The sequence below is a fragment of the Lagopus leucura genome, unplaced genomic scaffold, assembly GCF_019238085.1.
Source record: "Lagopus leucura isolate 7727_CA_CO unplaced genomic scaffold, USGS_WTPT01 Super-Scaffold_739, whole genome shotgun sequence".
Classification (NCBI taxonomy): domain Eukaryota; kingdom Metazoa; phylum Chordata; class Aves; order Galliformes; family Phasianidae; genus Lagopus; species Lagopus leucura.
The window spans coordinates 19,583,198-19,598,239 of NW_024962255.1; the positions used below are offsets into that span (position 1 = coordinate 19,583,198).

General features: G+C 43.9%; 1 protein-coding gene across 1 annotated transcript; it reads right to left on the minus strand.

Moving 5' to 3' along the window:
• Nucleotides 1-4,012: 4,012 nt before the first annotated feature.
• Nucleotides 4,013-4,507, minus strand: FGFBP3 (fibroblast growth factor binding protein 3). Its single transcript, XM_042863163.1, has one exon. It carries the CDS (start codon nucleotides 4,505-4,507, stop codon nucleotides 4,013-4,015), a length of 495 nt encoding a protein of 164 aa, XP_042719097.1.
• Nucleotides 4,508-15,042: the final 10,535 nt, after the last annotated feature.

The window sequence follows — 15,042 nt, forward strand, 5'->3', positions numbered from 1 at the left end:
GAATACATTGAAGTCATTTAAAGAGAAATTCCCAGAGATTTAAGGTTCTTTTATCCAACCCGCTCTCACTTGCTTTTTTGTTCCTCTATCTTATTATTTGTTAATGGTTGTTTTTAAGTTGCACCACAAGTCCCCACAGACACACCATCCTTCTTTGGGATCCCCCCAGAGCAGATTGTGCTCAAACCCGGGGAGAAAACAACAATGTCAAATAACCACAGGTGTCACAGAAACCCAACACTATAGCCTCATCTCCTTTTCTAAAACCCGATCTTCCACAAACAACTAAAAGAGATTCTGCAGGTGGCTGAGGTTTTACCAGGCCTGGAGGAGGAAGGTGGACAGCCTTTTCAGTGGTGCCTTGTGGCCCTGGAGCAGTTCTGATATGCTGAGAGTGCAGAAGGCAGTGCCTGACAAGTCAAATCTGTATTTAAAGTATGCCTATGAGAGCTCAATAACAACAGCACCTTAAATTGCAACTTGTACTCTATATATTGCAGTATATTGGCACGCATTGGCTTGTTTTCAGTTTCCCTCTTAAAAAACAAGGATAGATAGATGTTCCTTCAAAGCAAGAGCTAGAGTTGTCCACATAGTGCAGAACCATCTTTTGCGGATATTGGACTGCTCTCCCACCTCGTTCCAGACTTAACCTGTAGGTGTCGAACTGACTTCGAGAAAAGGAAAAGCTTTAAGGCAACTCACAGCCATGGTGAGCCCTACAGCAGACATTGCTGTGGATATCACTGCTATGTAAAACACTGACAGATACCTGTTCTTAGTTTAGCTCTGCTCGGTTACTGAAGAAAGATTTATTTCATGTATTAACCTTGTGGCATCACTTTACAGGCAGGGATTGTTGCAAACAACAAGACAGCTTGCTATATTTTTTAACCTCACAAATTAGAGTAATATGTTGTAATTCTACCTCCAAAATCAGAAAGTGGTGAAAGAGACTTTCAGTTTGCTATTAATCACGGATTTCTATGTGTAAAAACCACAGGCAAAGCCAGCTGTGTTACAAACATGCCCAGATTCAGCATCATTGATATTTCTCCTAAGGAAAACTGATATTGTAATTCTGTTAGAAACTCCAGACACTGAGATACTTGTTTATTTGTATAACCTCACTGAACACATGTGAATTCAGACTAGTTGCCACCTTTACTGCGCAACCAAAGGAAAGAAAACAATTTTAATTGCGTACAATGTGGGGCAAAGATGATTTTTTTAAAATCCTGAAAACTTGAAAGAAGTTACATCCTCTGGTATTCAAAATCCAGAAGCTAAAAAGCAAATTGATTTTTTATTTTTAAAGATAAGTCATGCTTTTCCTTGAATGACAGCTTATTATCCTGGTAAGTTTAGCTGGAAGCAACCTTGTGAGAGTAACAGCAGCTGCAGCTGCCTGTGGGGAAGTGCCCTCTTGTTAGTGGAGCTTGGGATCACCTGCCTGTGGGACAGCACAGCTCATAAGGCCTGTGGGGTAGAGCAGCTGGGCTGGGTTCTAGTATTGTGGTCAGGCTGCTTGTTGATGTAGGCCCTGGCCAGAAAGAACTGAAGAGGGAAGGATGAGATGGCAGGAGCCATCTAAATTAGGAATCAGGGAGGTGGTGAAGGATGGGCCTAGCTGCAGTGGGAGAGCAGAGGTAAGGCTGGCTGCAGCATGGGCCTGCGCAGGCTTGGGTGCCTGGGTTAGATTGGGGGGATGACAGCTTTGCGTTGCGGGGTTGGAAAGGAATGGATTCTGGTAGAGGTGAAGATATTAGCTATAAATTCTTCCTGTGCTTGGTTGGCTTAATGGCTACAGTCAGCTACCATCTAATCATAGGAGAAGGATGACAATACTATTGATTGAGGAGGCATGAATCTACACTACTTAAAATCAGTTCTATGGATCTGACTGGTTTTTTATCCTTTGGGATCCACAATACCCAAGGTACAGAAATTTGGTATTTGTTGCTACTAAACTCTGGACATTAGTATTATTAACCATAGATTAAATGAACATGGTCTCCTGGATTGTTATATTTCATTATTTTGTGATGTGTAGGAAAGGCTTTGTGCTCTTTCAGAGAGCAAGGAGGGTAATGCAGTGAAGCACTGAGCAAGGATCCTCTTCTTTCTCTTCTTCATGGGGCAAGACATTGTATTTGCTCAGAATTCCTAGTTGGTTTTGTAAATGAAGTGTGATGTGGATTAGCAGATCAGTTGCCATGGTGTTGCACCTTTGCGTCTGATAGTATGAAACACAAGCTCTAAAGGCACTGCACGAAGCTGCTGTGCCAACGCCATGGAAGTAAAACAAAGCTGCATATTATTGCGAGAGCATGAAATGCTATGGCCACTAGCCTCCTACATGGCTGGTTGTGTATTATAAGGAAAAAGTGAGATTATTTTAAAAGTGCAAAATGCAAAAATGCATTGACAGTCAGCCTTTTGCATAGTGCTGCTGAGCAGTATCCAAGCTACTTGCTATGAAGAAAAATACCTTGGGACAAAGAGATGTATGCAACAGCCTCCCACAGCCCTCTTGTGGGAGCCACTTGGCAGATCCTTATTGCCTTGTGGTGGTTTCCTCTCAGCTGCCCTCAAAACCAGAGCTTACAGGTGCTCCCACTTATGGCTGCATAGGAGCACAGGAGCACCTAAATGTATCTGTGTGGGCAGCCAAGGAAGGCTGGCTTGTTCAAATTCTGTTCTAACTCAGTAGCATTGTGTATGTGGACTGCTGTGCCCATCTGTGAGATGGGATCACATTTGAGATCCTAACAAACACTCTTAACTGTGAGAATCAAACCTCTGTGATGTTACTTCCCCTGTACGAAAAGGTAAAATTCTGTCTACTGTTGTAAATAATGTAGGGTGGCCATGTGTTGTAGAAATTGCTGTTCCTTTTCTTGTAGGATGAGAGCAGGATGTCTAAATGAAAAAGCAAGACTGAAGAAAACCTGAACTATCTCCATCAAAGTGTACCGGAGTTCTGCTTCAGTAAGTGGATGAAGTGTTCAATATCTCAAACCCCTCCACCACCTTTGTAAAGCAATTTGCTTCAAAGAAAAGATGCTTATGTGCTACAAGGACATTTCTGAAGGGAGACAACTAGAAAATCAGCCTAATTCCTTCTGTTTTGCTCTTACTTGTGCTGAGTGCAGGAAAACAGATAGTTAGGAAAGTCTTGCAAGGTTTTTGCAGGACCTGGGGTGCTCTGGTGCCTTTGGCCCTCAGTGGGTGGTTTGAGCAGGCAGGGGCTGCAGCTGTGTTCTAGGCAGCATCTGGATGGTGTGGCTGCAGCTGGTGGGAAGCATTTGTTATCTTATTGGCCATGAATAGATAACATTTCCTAATTAAGTGGCAAGAATATATATATCCTGAACACATCTGTACTTTTAGTTTTCAGCAATTTGAGGGGAAAAAAAAAAAGCCTTTTCAGTGCATGTCTCTTGATATTCTGTATAATCCAGATGCAATGTGAGAGAGTATTTTATTGTGAATGGGAATGCAGCTTTGGTGATAGCTCATTAGCTAGGTAAAACATCATTCACTTCCGAAGCATCATTTGGAAGACACTCTTCTGCTGTGAGAGTCTCTTCACAGCTGTTCTCTCAACTCTGCCTGCTTACATCTTCCCTGATCTGCTCTGTGGGAACGTCTGGGCAGCTTGTTCTGTATGTGATAGATCTGTGGGAGCAAGGCAACTTTACTAGGGCTACGCAGTAAAATCTTTGTGCTGTATTGTGGTACCCATGGCTTTTAGCTGGACAGTTTCACTGCGCCTTGAACCTGTTATATAAATTTGTGGTTATTTGTTTTCCGTATCACTTTCAGTGTGCTCCGTGCTGCACACCTCACCAGCTCTTGGCAGCCACTCGCTGCTGTGCTGCAGGCTCTGGGGAGAAAGGAGTTACGCGAGTTTCCAGAGTGTTATCAAAGTTGGCACTTTATTGGAGAAAGGTTTAAAAAAACTGACAAAGTGGAGGGGCGAGGGGCTACGAGGGCCGAGTGGCTCAGCTCAGCCCTGCCAGAAGCCGGCGAAGAAGGCGCACAGCGAGTGCCAGCGCTGGGCGCAGTAGGTCTCGGCCAGCTGCTCGGGGGAAGGCTCGGCGGAGGCCGCGATGGGGCCGGGCGGCACCAGGCGCAGCTGAGCCTCGGGCGGCGCTCGGCCCGGTCCGCAGAAGCGGGCGCTGAGCGGGCCGCCCTCCGCGCAGGGCCGGCGGCGACGGCGGAGCCGGGCGACGATCTGCCGCCAGAACTGCCGGCTGCGCGCGCCGTAGGCGGGGCAGCGCCAAGGCTCTCCGCGATACACGCAGCTCTGCTCCGCCCCGCGGCCCGACGGCGGCCGGCAGCTCAGCCGCAGCTCGCTGCTCCCCGCCGCCCGGCGCACCTCCCAGCCGCACCGGTGCTGCTCCGGCGTGGAGAAATGCCCCGACGGCGCCGCCTCCGGGCCCGGCCCGCCGCCCGCGGCCCCCAGCGCGGCCAGCGTCAGCAGGGCCAGGGGCAGCCTCATCTCTCAGCGCCGCGGGTGCCTCCTCCGGTGCCTCGGCGACGGCGCGGACCGGCGGAGGACCCGCCGCATGCCCCGCGCCCTGCGGGGACACGCGGCTGTCGGGGGGCGGCCGTCCCGCTGCTGGGGACCGCGGCCCCGCTCTCGGCTCGCCTCCCTCCCCTTCCCCCCCCCCCCCCCCTTTCTCCGGCAGACCGGGAGCTCTCGGCATCGGGGCTGCCAAACACAGCTGGGGATCGAGCCGCTCGCCTCGAGTCTCCCGTCGCACCGCTCCCTCCCCTCATCCCGCCATGGCACCGCTGACCCCCAGCCTCCCCGGGAACTCACGGTGCGCGGCGGGCAGCTACGGGTGCGGGGAAGGCGAGGCGGCGGCTGGCGGCGGCGGGGAGGGTGCGGGGGTTATCAAGGGCCGGGGGCTGTCCCCCTGCCCCCGCTTGCCACTTTCCCCGACGCCCCTCCCCAGCCGCCGCCCCCGGGGATACGCGGGGCTGTCCGGGGCACCCGGCAGTGCCCGCCCCCTCCGCTCGGGGTTCTTGGAGCTCTGACGGCCGGGCCGGGGGGTCCCGTCCGGCGGCGGTGGTTCTGCGGGCACGAGTTATGGCTTCAGAAGTATCGAAGTGGGCAATTCTAGGACGGTTGTTTTCCTTAGCTTGGGAATTTTATGTACAGATGCGTGCGTTCCTGCGTATACCTACACCATCTCTCCCCGTCGGTGGGGCGGTCCGTGAAGCAGTGCCGTTATCCCGAGGCAGAATTGCCGGCGGAGCTCGGCCCGGCTGTGTCCCCGCGGCTGGGAATAGCCCGAGGGGGACACCTAGTGACACCTTGGTGTCTCACGTCTGTAGGAGAGACGTGCGAGGAAGCGGTGCCCTTGGAAGCCAGCTGCACCCAGGCACGTAGATATCGACTTTCGCACATTGGTTATAGGGCCTCTGAGCCTGGCTCGCTGGCAGCTGCCCTGGTTGCTGAGAGCAGAGATCTGGCTTGGAGTGGCAGCACTGGCAAAAGCACGCTTTAGTTACCCTGGGTCTTCAGGGATACCAGGCATCCTCTGATCTTTCCTGATTGAGCTGTTCTGCTTTGAGCAAGTGCTGTCCAGCAGGATTCAATGGGGAAGACTGATACTGACTTGTTTGTCTTTAAGTCCTTAAAAAGAAAACAAAAAACAAAACAAAACAAAAAACACTACATTTCTGCAGAGATTGAGCACAACTGCCCGAAGTGTGGGGTGTGGAGATCTTTCTCCAGTTCAGGGGAAGATTAGGGAGTGGTTCCATTTCCCAGCTACAGGAAGAGCTGACATTGCTCTTCCTGTTTGATTGTTTTGGGAATAGGAAACAGCAGGGGAGAGAGGGTCTGGATAAGGAAATACGATGGCAATAAAACATAGGAGAGACTTTACAACCAGAAATTTCAAGTAGAAGCCAATAGCTCCTTTCCTGGAAATACGTATATACCTACCTCTGCAGGACATGACTTAGCTGCTGTTAGCTAAGCACAAGATGCTCTGCTTGGCATGTTGGGTTGAGCAAATCCCTTTCATAGGCACTGAGGACCTCCCATGGATTGCAGGCGGAATCTTGGCATCCAACCTAGGGATGTGGGTACCATGAGGCACGATAATGCACTGCATTGTGACTATTTAAGATCCTCTGTGGCTCCAGGGAACATAAGGCATATCATGTGCCTTAGCTTATTCGTCCACCAAACCGTGGTGCTGCATTCAGATTAAGGTCCAACCACCTGTAATTGCTATATTCTATTACAGCGAGCTCCTTTTCCATTTTTCATATTCTTAATATCATTTATGCAACATGAAATGAGGTTGTCCCACATTTGAGATCACTTTTAAAGCAGGTTATCTTAAGTATATCAGATTTGGAGGGAAATAACTGATTTAATGAGCACTTTATTGTTGCACTTTGCTTTGGACAGGTTTAAGTAACATACAAGTTATTACTGATCAGGAATTGAGGAAATAAAAGGAAACAATGAAAAACTGCTTAGACTTCCTATGTGGTAATTGTATCTTCCCTGATGTTTTTTTGCTGTGTTCTCCTGGTACGTATTTGCACACTTTCCTCCATTATTGAGACTCAACTTTTGTGGTAAAGCGGATGTTAGTTCTCAGTACTGATTACTTCTGTATTAATTCTCCTGCAAGTGCTGCAGTTTTCTCTCAGTTTTGATGAGCGTGTGGGGGGAAAAAGAACACCTCTAATTTCTTACCAAAGTCTCTGTATCCCTTTGTTCTATTTGCAGTTAGTAATAATAATAATCTAGCCCATGTTGCTGCTGTGGTTTGGTTTTGAATTTCGTTTCCTCCCCCTCACCTGTACACCAGGACAGAAATACTTGCTTTATATCTATAGAGAACCTGAAACCTCTTGGAAGTTAATGGCCCTGTCCTTCTAAATAAGTAGACTCATGTAGGGAGAAACTGGAAGGATTTACAGTTGTGCTGGGTTAGATTGCAGTTTGGAGTCAGGCTTGAATCTGGATTAAGGCTGACATAAGCACTCCCAAAACAGTCTAAAGCATGGGAGTCAGGTCAGTGCAGAGAATCATAGGATACAGGTCTGTGCATCTCCAGGATAAGGAAAGCTGACTGAATAACAGCTCTGCAGAAACAAACCCATGTAAGGCTTCGGAGAATCACAAGCTGAAGCAGAGACTTCTGTGGTGTAACTGTGAAAGGCAGGTGGAATCAAGGGTATCACTCATAAGATGCTTGAAGCTAGCCCTTGACTGGGATGTCGTATACAGTTTTAAGGACTGATCTTAAAGATCAACAGGACTGAGGGCAGATGCACAGTGAGTATGCTACAGACCTAAAGAATATGACTTCAGATGAATTATTTTAAGCTGTGGGTTTATTAACTTAAACAAGAAAAGAACTAAGAGGAAAAACATAGCACTATAAGATGTTCAACCACTGCATGAAGCTGTCTCCTTATACATCTTTCCATTTCAGAAGCACAGTCCATAGCTTTAATCACAGTTATTTTACCAGTGGGTGAATTATCCTGGCTTTTTTGTTGTTGTTGTTGTTAACTCTTTGGACAAAAAAGGATTCTTCCATGTACAGGCTATTTCACCCACATAGAAGATAGCATACAGGCAATCAGGTTAGGGTTCTTACTTCAGAGTGTGGATCTTTCAAAATTCAATTGAGTTCCAGTTAATGGGAAAAATGATGCTTATTCTTCTTACTGTATAAGAGTGCAGCAATAATTATTGCAAGAATAGACTTGCTTTGTGGGTGTTAAGTAGCCACAGCCTCTAGGCCTGTCATCCAAAGTTCCTTTTCAGAGAAGTAGGTGGTATAAAGAATGATGATTCGTAGATCTGAATTTAAATACACTACATGAACATAGCTGTGTTTAACCTATTGTCTGAGATGCCAGTCTTCAGATTTCTTGCTTTTGGCTCGAGAGAATAAAATCATGTGGTAATAAATGTTGTCTGCAGGGAGGCAAGTAATTGAGAGCCTCATTCTGCTTTTGTTGAGAACAAGCCAAGCTCTGGATGGTATAAAAGACAAGAAGTGGTGGCTGAAGAGCCATGGGGAGACAGGTGTCTCAACTTTTCCCGGCAGAAAGGCAACTTAGGCCTACCCAGCATGGTGCCCAGCTCTCCAAGCTATAGGGTACTTCAGAGCAAAGTCACTAAGCGTGTTTCATTTTTCTTCCAGTACAAGCTGGTGAATAAGCATGGTTGCTGGGAGGTATCGTAAGATTATTTGAACATTAATGTATTATTATCAGATTTGACTTGCAGACAGTTGAAATCTGGGTCCTGTTTCCAAGAGTACAGTGGGAGTAAAATGAAACAAGAAATTTCTTGTTGAAATTTTGTTTTCTTCTTAAGTCTCTTCTAGAACCTACTGAAGTGCTTCTCCAAGGTCAGAGTGAAGGCTTTGTCTGGGTTTACTGCCTGGTTGTGGGCCAATTTTTTTCTTCCATGCCAATAAGATTCCAATAAGTTCTACTCAGCCTGTCATTTAAGAAGACTGATTTTTGCAAAAATTACAGAAATGTTAAGAAAAATTTGTAGCACTGATCAGAGATTTGAAGACTTACAATTTCTTATGCTGTAGAATCTGTTTAAAATCTGCCTTTCAGTTACCAGGTCATGCTGCTGCTGAATACCGTCTTGGTGGCATTTCAGAATCACCCCAGACTACGATGCTGCCCCTAATTCATTGGCTGTAAAAAAAAATAAAATATATATACCCCTCTCCTTTTCTCTTTCCCCCCTGCGGTTTTTTTTTTTTTTTTTCCACAAGCTGATCTGAGTCATACATCTGTTGACCTCCAGTGCAGTTTTTCACAGTGGAATTCAGGAGATCTTTGTGATTTGGGTTGTTGGTAGTGATTCCAATGCTCTATAGGAATCACTTTGTTCTCTGCATCCTGTGTTTTCATTCCTTGCTTTCACTCGCAAGTGAAATTTTTTATCCATTCAGGCTGTACTCTTGATAGGAGTTAAACAAGTACCTGCTAATTTTTCTTTGTATTTTTTCTGATTTCAAATTCCACCCATTCAGAGTTTTCTTATCTGCCTTCCACCTTGAGGATGCTTCTCTTTCAGACATGTTAAGCTTGCCATGCTTATTCTTCCCTTGTTATGGAAGGGAAAACTCAGGATTTTTCTTCATTTGTTTTTTCAGATGCATGTCAAGGATTTATTGTCACCTTTCAGGGAAAAAAGGTGACCTTGTTTCACTATTTCGAATCTTCATTCCGTAATTAATGGACTGACCCAGGCACTGACAATGCCCCTTGTTTTCCTTGCTGTGCTGAAATACCTCCACCACTCCAGCTTTCTTATCAGCTGATCAAAAATGTAAGCCTTGTGAAAGGCTGAGCTTCAGCTTTCCCTCTTTTGTTATTTAATCTGGTTCAAAATAAATCAGCGTCTGCCCTGACATAGTGAAGGAAATTGCAGAGAGAAAGGATTTCTATCACTGTTTAAGAGAATTTCACTGGAATACCAAAAAAGACCAATTCTTTCTTAGGACTTGTAGCTGGTTATTCTGAATCCATTTAAAGAGGCAGAAGATATATTCCTTTTTGTTTTAGCAACAGACAGACATACTTTAAGTCGAAAACCATGCAAGTGCTATAGGATAAAAGTTAATTCCCTTCTTCAAATTGGCTTTTACCCTTTTAGATGCATGAAAGGAAAAATATCTTCGGAATGCTTCTAGAAAAGTGAAGTTTTTTGTAACTCAAGAAACACATCTCAAGACTATTTCTTTGCTGGCTTTCACAGTGTTAGTGGAGATGACCAGTGTGCTGGGAAAGGAAGATTTTCATTTCATAATTTAAATGAGAAGAGTCAGCAAAGACTAAAAGAGAGAGAGAGAGAGCTAAATGATGCAAATCAGTTATTAGAAAGGTAATATAGAATATTTGTATCAAATGGTGTGTGAGAGCAGTTTTATTCAAGACACAGCAGGCAAAGTGTGAGGATATCAGGCGGCTGTTAGCATGAAGCCTGGTGTGCAGCATGAGATCCCCATTCCTCTGTGGGAGGAAACACGTACACACCACCAAGAAATAGAAATAGTGTGGCCAGCAGGAGCAGGGAGGTGATCATCCCCCTGTACTCAGCACTGGTGAGGCCGCACCTCGAATATTGTGTTCAGTTTTGGGCCCCTCACTACAAGAAAGACATTGAGGCCCTGGAGCGTGTCCAGAGAAGGGCAACGAAACTGGTGAGGGGTCTGGAGCACAGGTCCTATGAGGAGCGGCTGAGGGAGTTGGGATTGTTCAGTCTGGAGAAGAGGAGGCTCAGGGGAGACCTCATTGCACTTCACAGCTTCCTGAAGGGAGGTTGTGGTGCAAAAGGGTCTGGCCTCTTCTCCCAGGCGAATGGAAGACTGATCTCTTGAAAATAGATTAAATATCTTACGGTTTGAATAGACCACTTCAAATCCAAATATTGCAATGCAATTGTTTTAAAATGTTGGTTTCTAGAACAAAAGGTCTGATCTGTGATTTTTCCAGTACAAATTCTAGAGAACCTAAATGGTACATGTATTTTAAGCAGGCTGACCTGGTAGGTTTAACAAAATGTTTTATTTTGTTAACAAATAGTCTATTTTTATTTTTTTTTAAGAGAAAAAATGCAACATGAGTAATGTTTTCTGTCATCCCTATGAAGTATCCTGCCTGAACTTTGAGAGTTCAGGTGTTCAGTTTATTCAGAGCTTAATCCTTTTACCAAGCTGCTAATGGTCTGAGGCATGGAAAATTTGATTTCCATGCTGTGTGCTGGCATGAAGACTTACTTACAAGGAAGAGTAAATGTCAAAAATTAATTGTGAAAGGTGTCATGTATCCAATGATCTATATCCTGTCTCTCCCCCCCATCCTCCCAAAGAAAAAAAGCCACACGACTGCACAGCACACCTTGACTGTAGGATAGTGTTTATTTTGATGTTTGCACAGAGGCTTTACCTGATCGTCTTGAAGCAGTGGGAGAACACTGTTATATGTGATCTAAAGAGGAGGTTGGGCCTGCCCTACAAACTAATGATTTTTAATGAGCCAGAATACACAGGCTGTACAAGCCTGTGCCAACTTTGACAACATACAGTTTGTGGCTCTTGTATTAAAAAAATTAAAATCAGCTTGGTGTTGTGTTTAAGTAGAGCTATAATATCTCTAAGAGTGATATGCCATGATGAGTTTTTCCTTTCTTACCACATACTATCCCTTGCTAAATTTGGGATCTTTTGCCACTGAAATCTTTTAATCTAAGTGAGAATACAGTGTTAGTGAGGAAGAACATGTTTCATTGCAACCATGCTACAGCTGAGCCTAAGCACGATGAAGCAGAGCACCATGCAGGTGTCTTACTCACATGGAACAGACCCTGCCCACAAGTGCCACTGCACTGGAGAAGGAACATACTCTTGAAAATATTAGTAAATATTAGTAATTCTTTTTTCCTAACTGGAGCAGTAACTGAGCAGAAAGTTTCTATTTATCATTGCTGTGAATGTGAAAGGCTTAATAGCAGGGGTGACTGTAGCAGAGGGCTCTCTGGGTTATGACAGCACAGCTGTTTTCTTTTTTAAGCTCTTGAAGAGCTTTAGATGGAGGCTGGCAGCACAGCAGGCAGATCTTACCAGTCTGGTGGGAACTCACGGCTTAGAAGCACTGGGTCCATACTGTGAAATATGCTTGCTTAAAGAGAGAATATTATGGTTATTAATTATCATTATCAGTTGATTTATTATAATTTATTGGGCTGACAGTGCTAATGTTCTGCTATAATCCTAAATCCTAAATGTAAGAGACAAAATGTCTAATCACTGGTTTGCTGCCTTGAAACTCAGCTCTGTTATATAATTTCTTCCCTCCATCAACAAATACCAAGAACATTTTCTGTGATGCTGCTTTTGGTGACCATATTACTGATCTGGTCATCCGTAAACACCTTATGCACTGTTATTTTATGCATACATTTATTTAAGTTACTTTGGAAAACTGATAGTTCATTTTCTGTTTTTTCATATTTTTATTTCCTGAAATGTATGTGGAACACTGGAAAGAGTTTTCAGATGACCATCAAACAAAAGACAAACCAAGCTCTACATAGCTACTAAATATCATTACAACTTGTCACTTTTCAGTATGATTTCTGGTTAATTCAGCTTTATTAGCAGCAACAATTGCAGCAAGTGTGCAAAACCAGAATGTATTATCCCATCTGCATCACTTTTTCCGTTCATTTAGTCAGAGTCTGGGGAGTTTCCCATGCTGAATCAGGTATCTTCACTTCATTCAGTAAGTCATAAAATAGAAGAGTTTGAGTCGGAAGGGAGCCCTTGAAGGTCATCCAGCGCAACTCCCCTGCAAAGACCAGGGACATCCACAGTTAGATCATGTTGCTCAGAGTTCCCTCCAGCCCGACCTTGGTTGTCTCCAGGGTGGGGTGCCCACCACCTCTCTGGGCAACGTGTGTGCCTCATCACTCATAGCGTAAGAAACTTCTTCCTTATGTCTGATCTAAGTCTCCCCTCTTGTAGTTTGAAGCCGTTTTCCCTTGTCCTATCACAGTAGACCCTTCTAAATAGTCTCTCCCTTCTTTCTTTTATTCCTTTCTTTCTTATATATATATTTCTTAATGTTTTCAGAACTTTCACTATTAGGCAGTTATCCTATTGTATAGATAGCACAGAAAAATATGGACTGTGGGTATAGGCCAGGTGTTGTTCACTGGGTTTTCTAAAATGTCTTGAATGATTGGAGGCAAGGATGAATAAAGGATAACAAGCCCAGACTTGAATTACTAGAAATCTGTTGAAGCCAAATATGCTAGGAGAAAATCTGTGCTCTTTGGTGTAAATTTAAAGCAGTGCTTAAAACAATAACTCTGAGGAATAGGCAGTATGTGGTGGTATTGCCACCTGCATGTTCCTGTGTGCAGGGAAAGGGGGAAGATTCAGAAAAGTGACTTAGATTATAACAACGAGATAAATGAAGAGTTTGGTGGTGGTTGTCATGTAACTGTGGTGATGAAACCGCTTCCAGGCACCACATGGGGCACTGGATGGATGGTGTTTCTCAGCCCCTTGGGAAAAAGCAGCTTATGGAGAGCGAAGGATTAATTTTTCAACATTGTTTTTACTGAGGAAAAAGTCAACTAATTGAAATTCATTCACTTCATGTGGTGTGTGGCATGTGTAGGTGCAGCATCTGAAATCCAACACGAGAGACATGATTTTGGCAACAACAAAGCAGCAGATGCTTGTGACAACTGAGTGGTGCAACAGATTTCTCTTTTGCTACCTAAGTCAGATGTTTTTCACTGAAATTAAGGTTTAAATGCAATGTTAAGATATCATCTTAGTACCAGCAGGAGATATATAGATATATGGAGATATATATATACACACACATGGTTGAGGTATGACCTTGGCTTCTTTTACATTGATATTTTCAACTCAGCAAAGCAAATGAGTGCATTTAGGAAGAAATAAAGGAAGGAGGAAGGAAAACTAATTTCGGAAAAGCATCATCTCCTCCAATACTTCGGAACCACCTTTTGCAGTATATAAAGGCTAACAGAACTGTCACAGGCTTCCATGAAGTGCCGGTCATGAAAACATCCAAGTGGAAGAATTGAAAAGCTTATTTAAACGTAAATCTGCACATCTGTACGACTGCACTGGTTTTTGCTGTGTGAAGTGGCAGCTTAGACTTGAGATTGTGAACCATGTTTATTTCTGTGATGGTTTCCTTTTGGTTTTCTTCTCTACTGCTTTGTTTATCATTTAGTGATGGAGCAGTGATTTGTGGGAAGAGCTGAAGCTGGAAACCTTTCTGCAGTAGCTGCACGTCTGTGTGCATTTGGGAACAAGAAAGATGATGAGTGAAACAGGTATTTCTCTCTAGGTTAGAAGGCTGGAAAGAGGGAGTTGGGAGGAAATCTCAGGCTTTATGTATTAGGATTTAGGTGACTGGGAGTTTACTTCGAGACTGCTTTTGTTTTTTAGTTCTTTTTTTGTTGTTGTTATTAAGGTTTGAATTGCAACAATGTCACAAGGCTTCATGTTTTCTCATGCAAAACAAGCAACACATGATTTTTCAGTACCTTCTAGTTCCTGAAACAGTTATGTACTGGGGCAATGCTGCAGATGTAACAGGCTTCTTAGAAAATGGCAATCACAGAAAGTTTGTGTATAGTGCAAACTAAAATGTAATGTAAATGACATGACAAGCAAACAAGTAAGCAGTAGGCAACACAAAAATGGAACCAGTGTCAAGTGTATGCATGTATTGTAGTTAACTTCTGAAAAATATTGCTTAGAAAACAAGATGAAACATTGTCTCGATGTGGTGTTCTAGTACATCTAGTACTAGATGCTAGTACTGCCAGAAGGAAAAGAGAACGGGAATTATTTGCCTTAGCAGAGAAGGCAGCTGGTGTACATCATAAAGCCCTGCAAGGTATACTGTGGTGGAGCTGGAAGATGTTTTGATTAGTATAGTTAGACCTTGGTTAATAAGTGTTCAGATATGGTATCTGTCAAGTTGGACCATTTTGACACCAAGGATATTTGAAGGCTATTTTTTAGGTCATCTTGACATTAATGGTACAGTAAGTGGGAAGCTAGGCATGAAACTGAACTTCTTTCAGGCAGAGAAATACCTCACACATGGTCAGCACATAAAGGAGCATCTATTGATCTGAGTTATGAAATCTGTGCTTGAGGAATAGCCCTTGTAAATGTCCTAAAACAACACCTTCACTATTTGTTTGGTGTTTGGAAGTAACCCAGAAGCAGATGAAGTGCTGCTGAAGTTCTACTTTGGAAAGTGCCTCTTCTAAGGGATTGTAATGATGCAAATATGAAAGAGTTTTGTTTCTTAAATCCTGCTGAAATGAACTTTTGGATTTTTCTTGTAATTCTAATACATCTCATCACACTTGAGCCTAATGGTATTAATTGAATCTTGCCTTATGTAACTCAGCTGCTTGTTCAGTTGCAAGAAAAATATCAAACAGAAATCACAGTC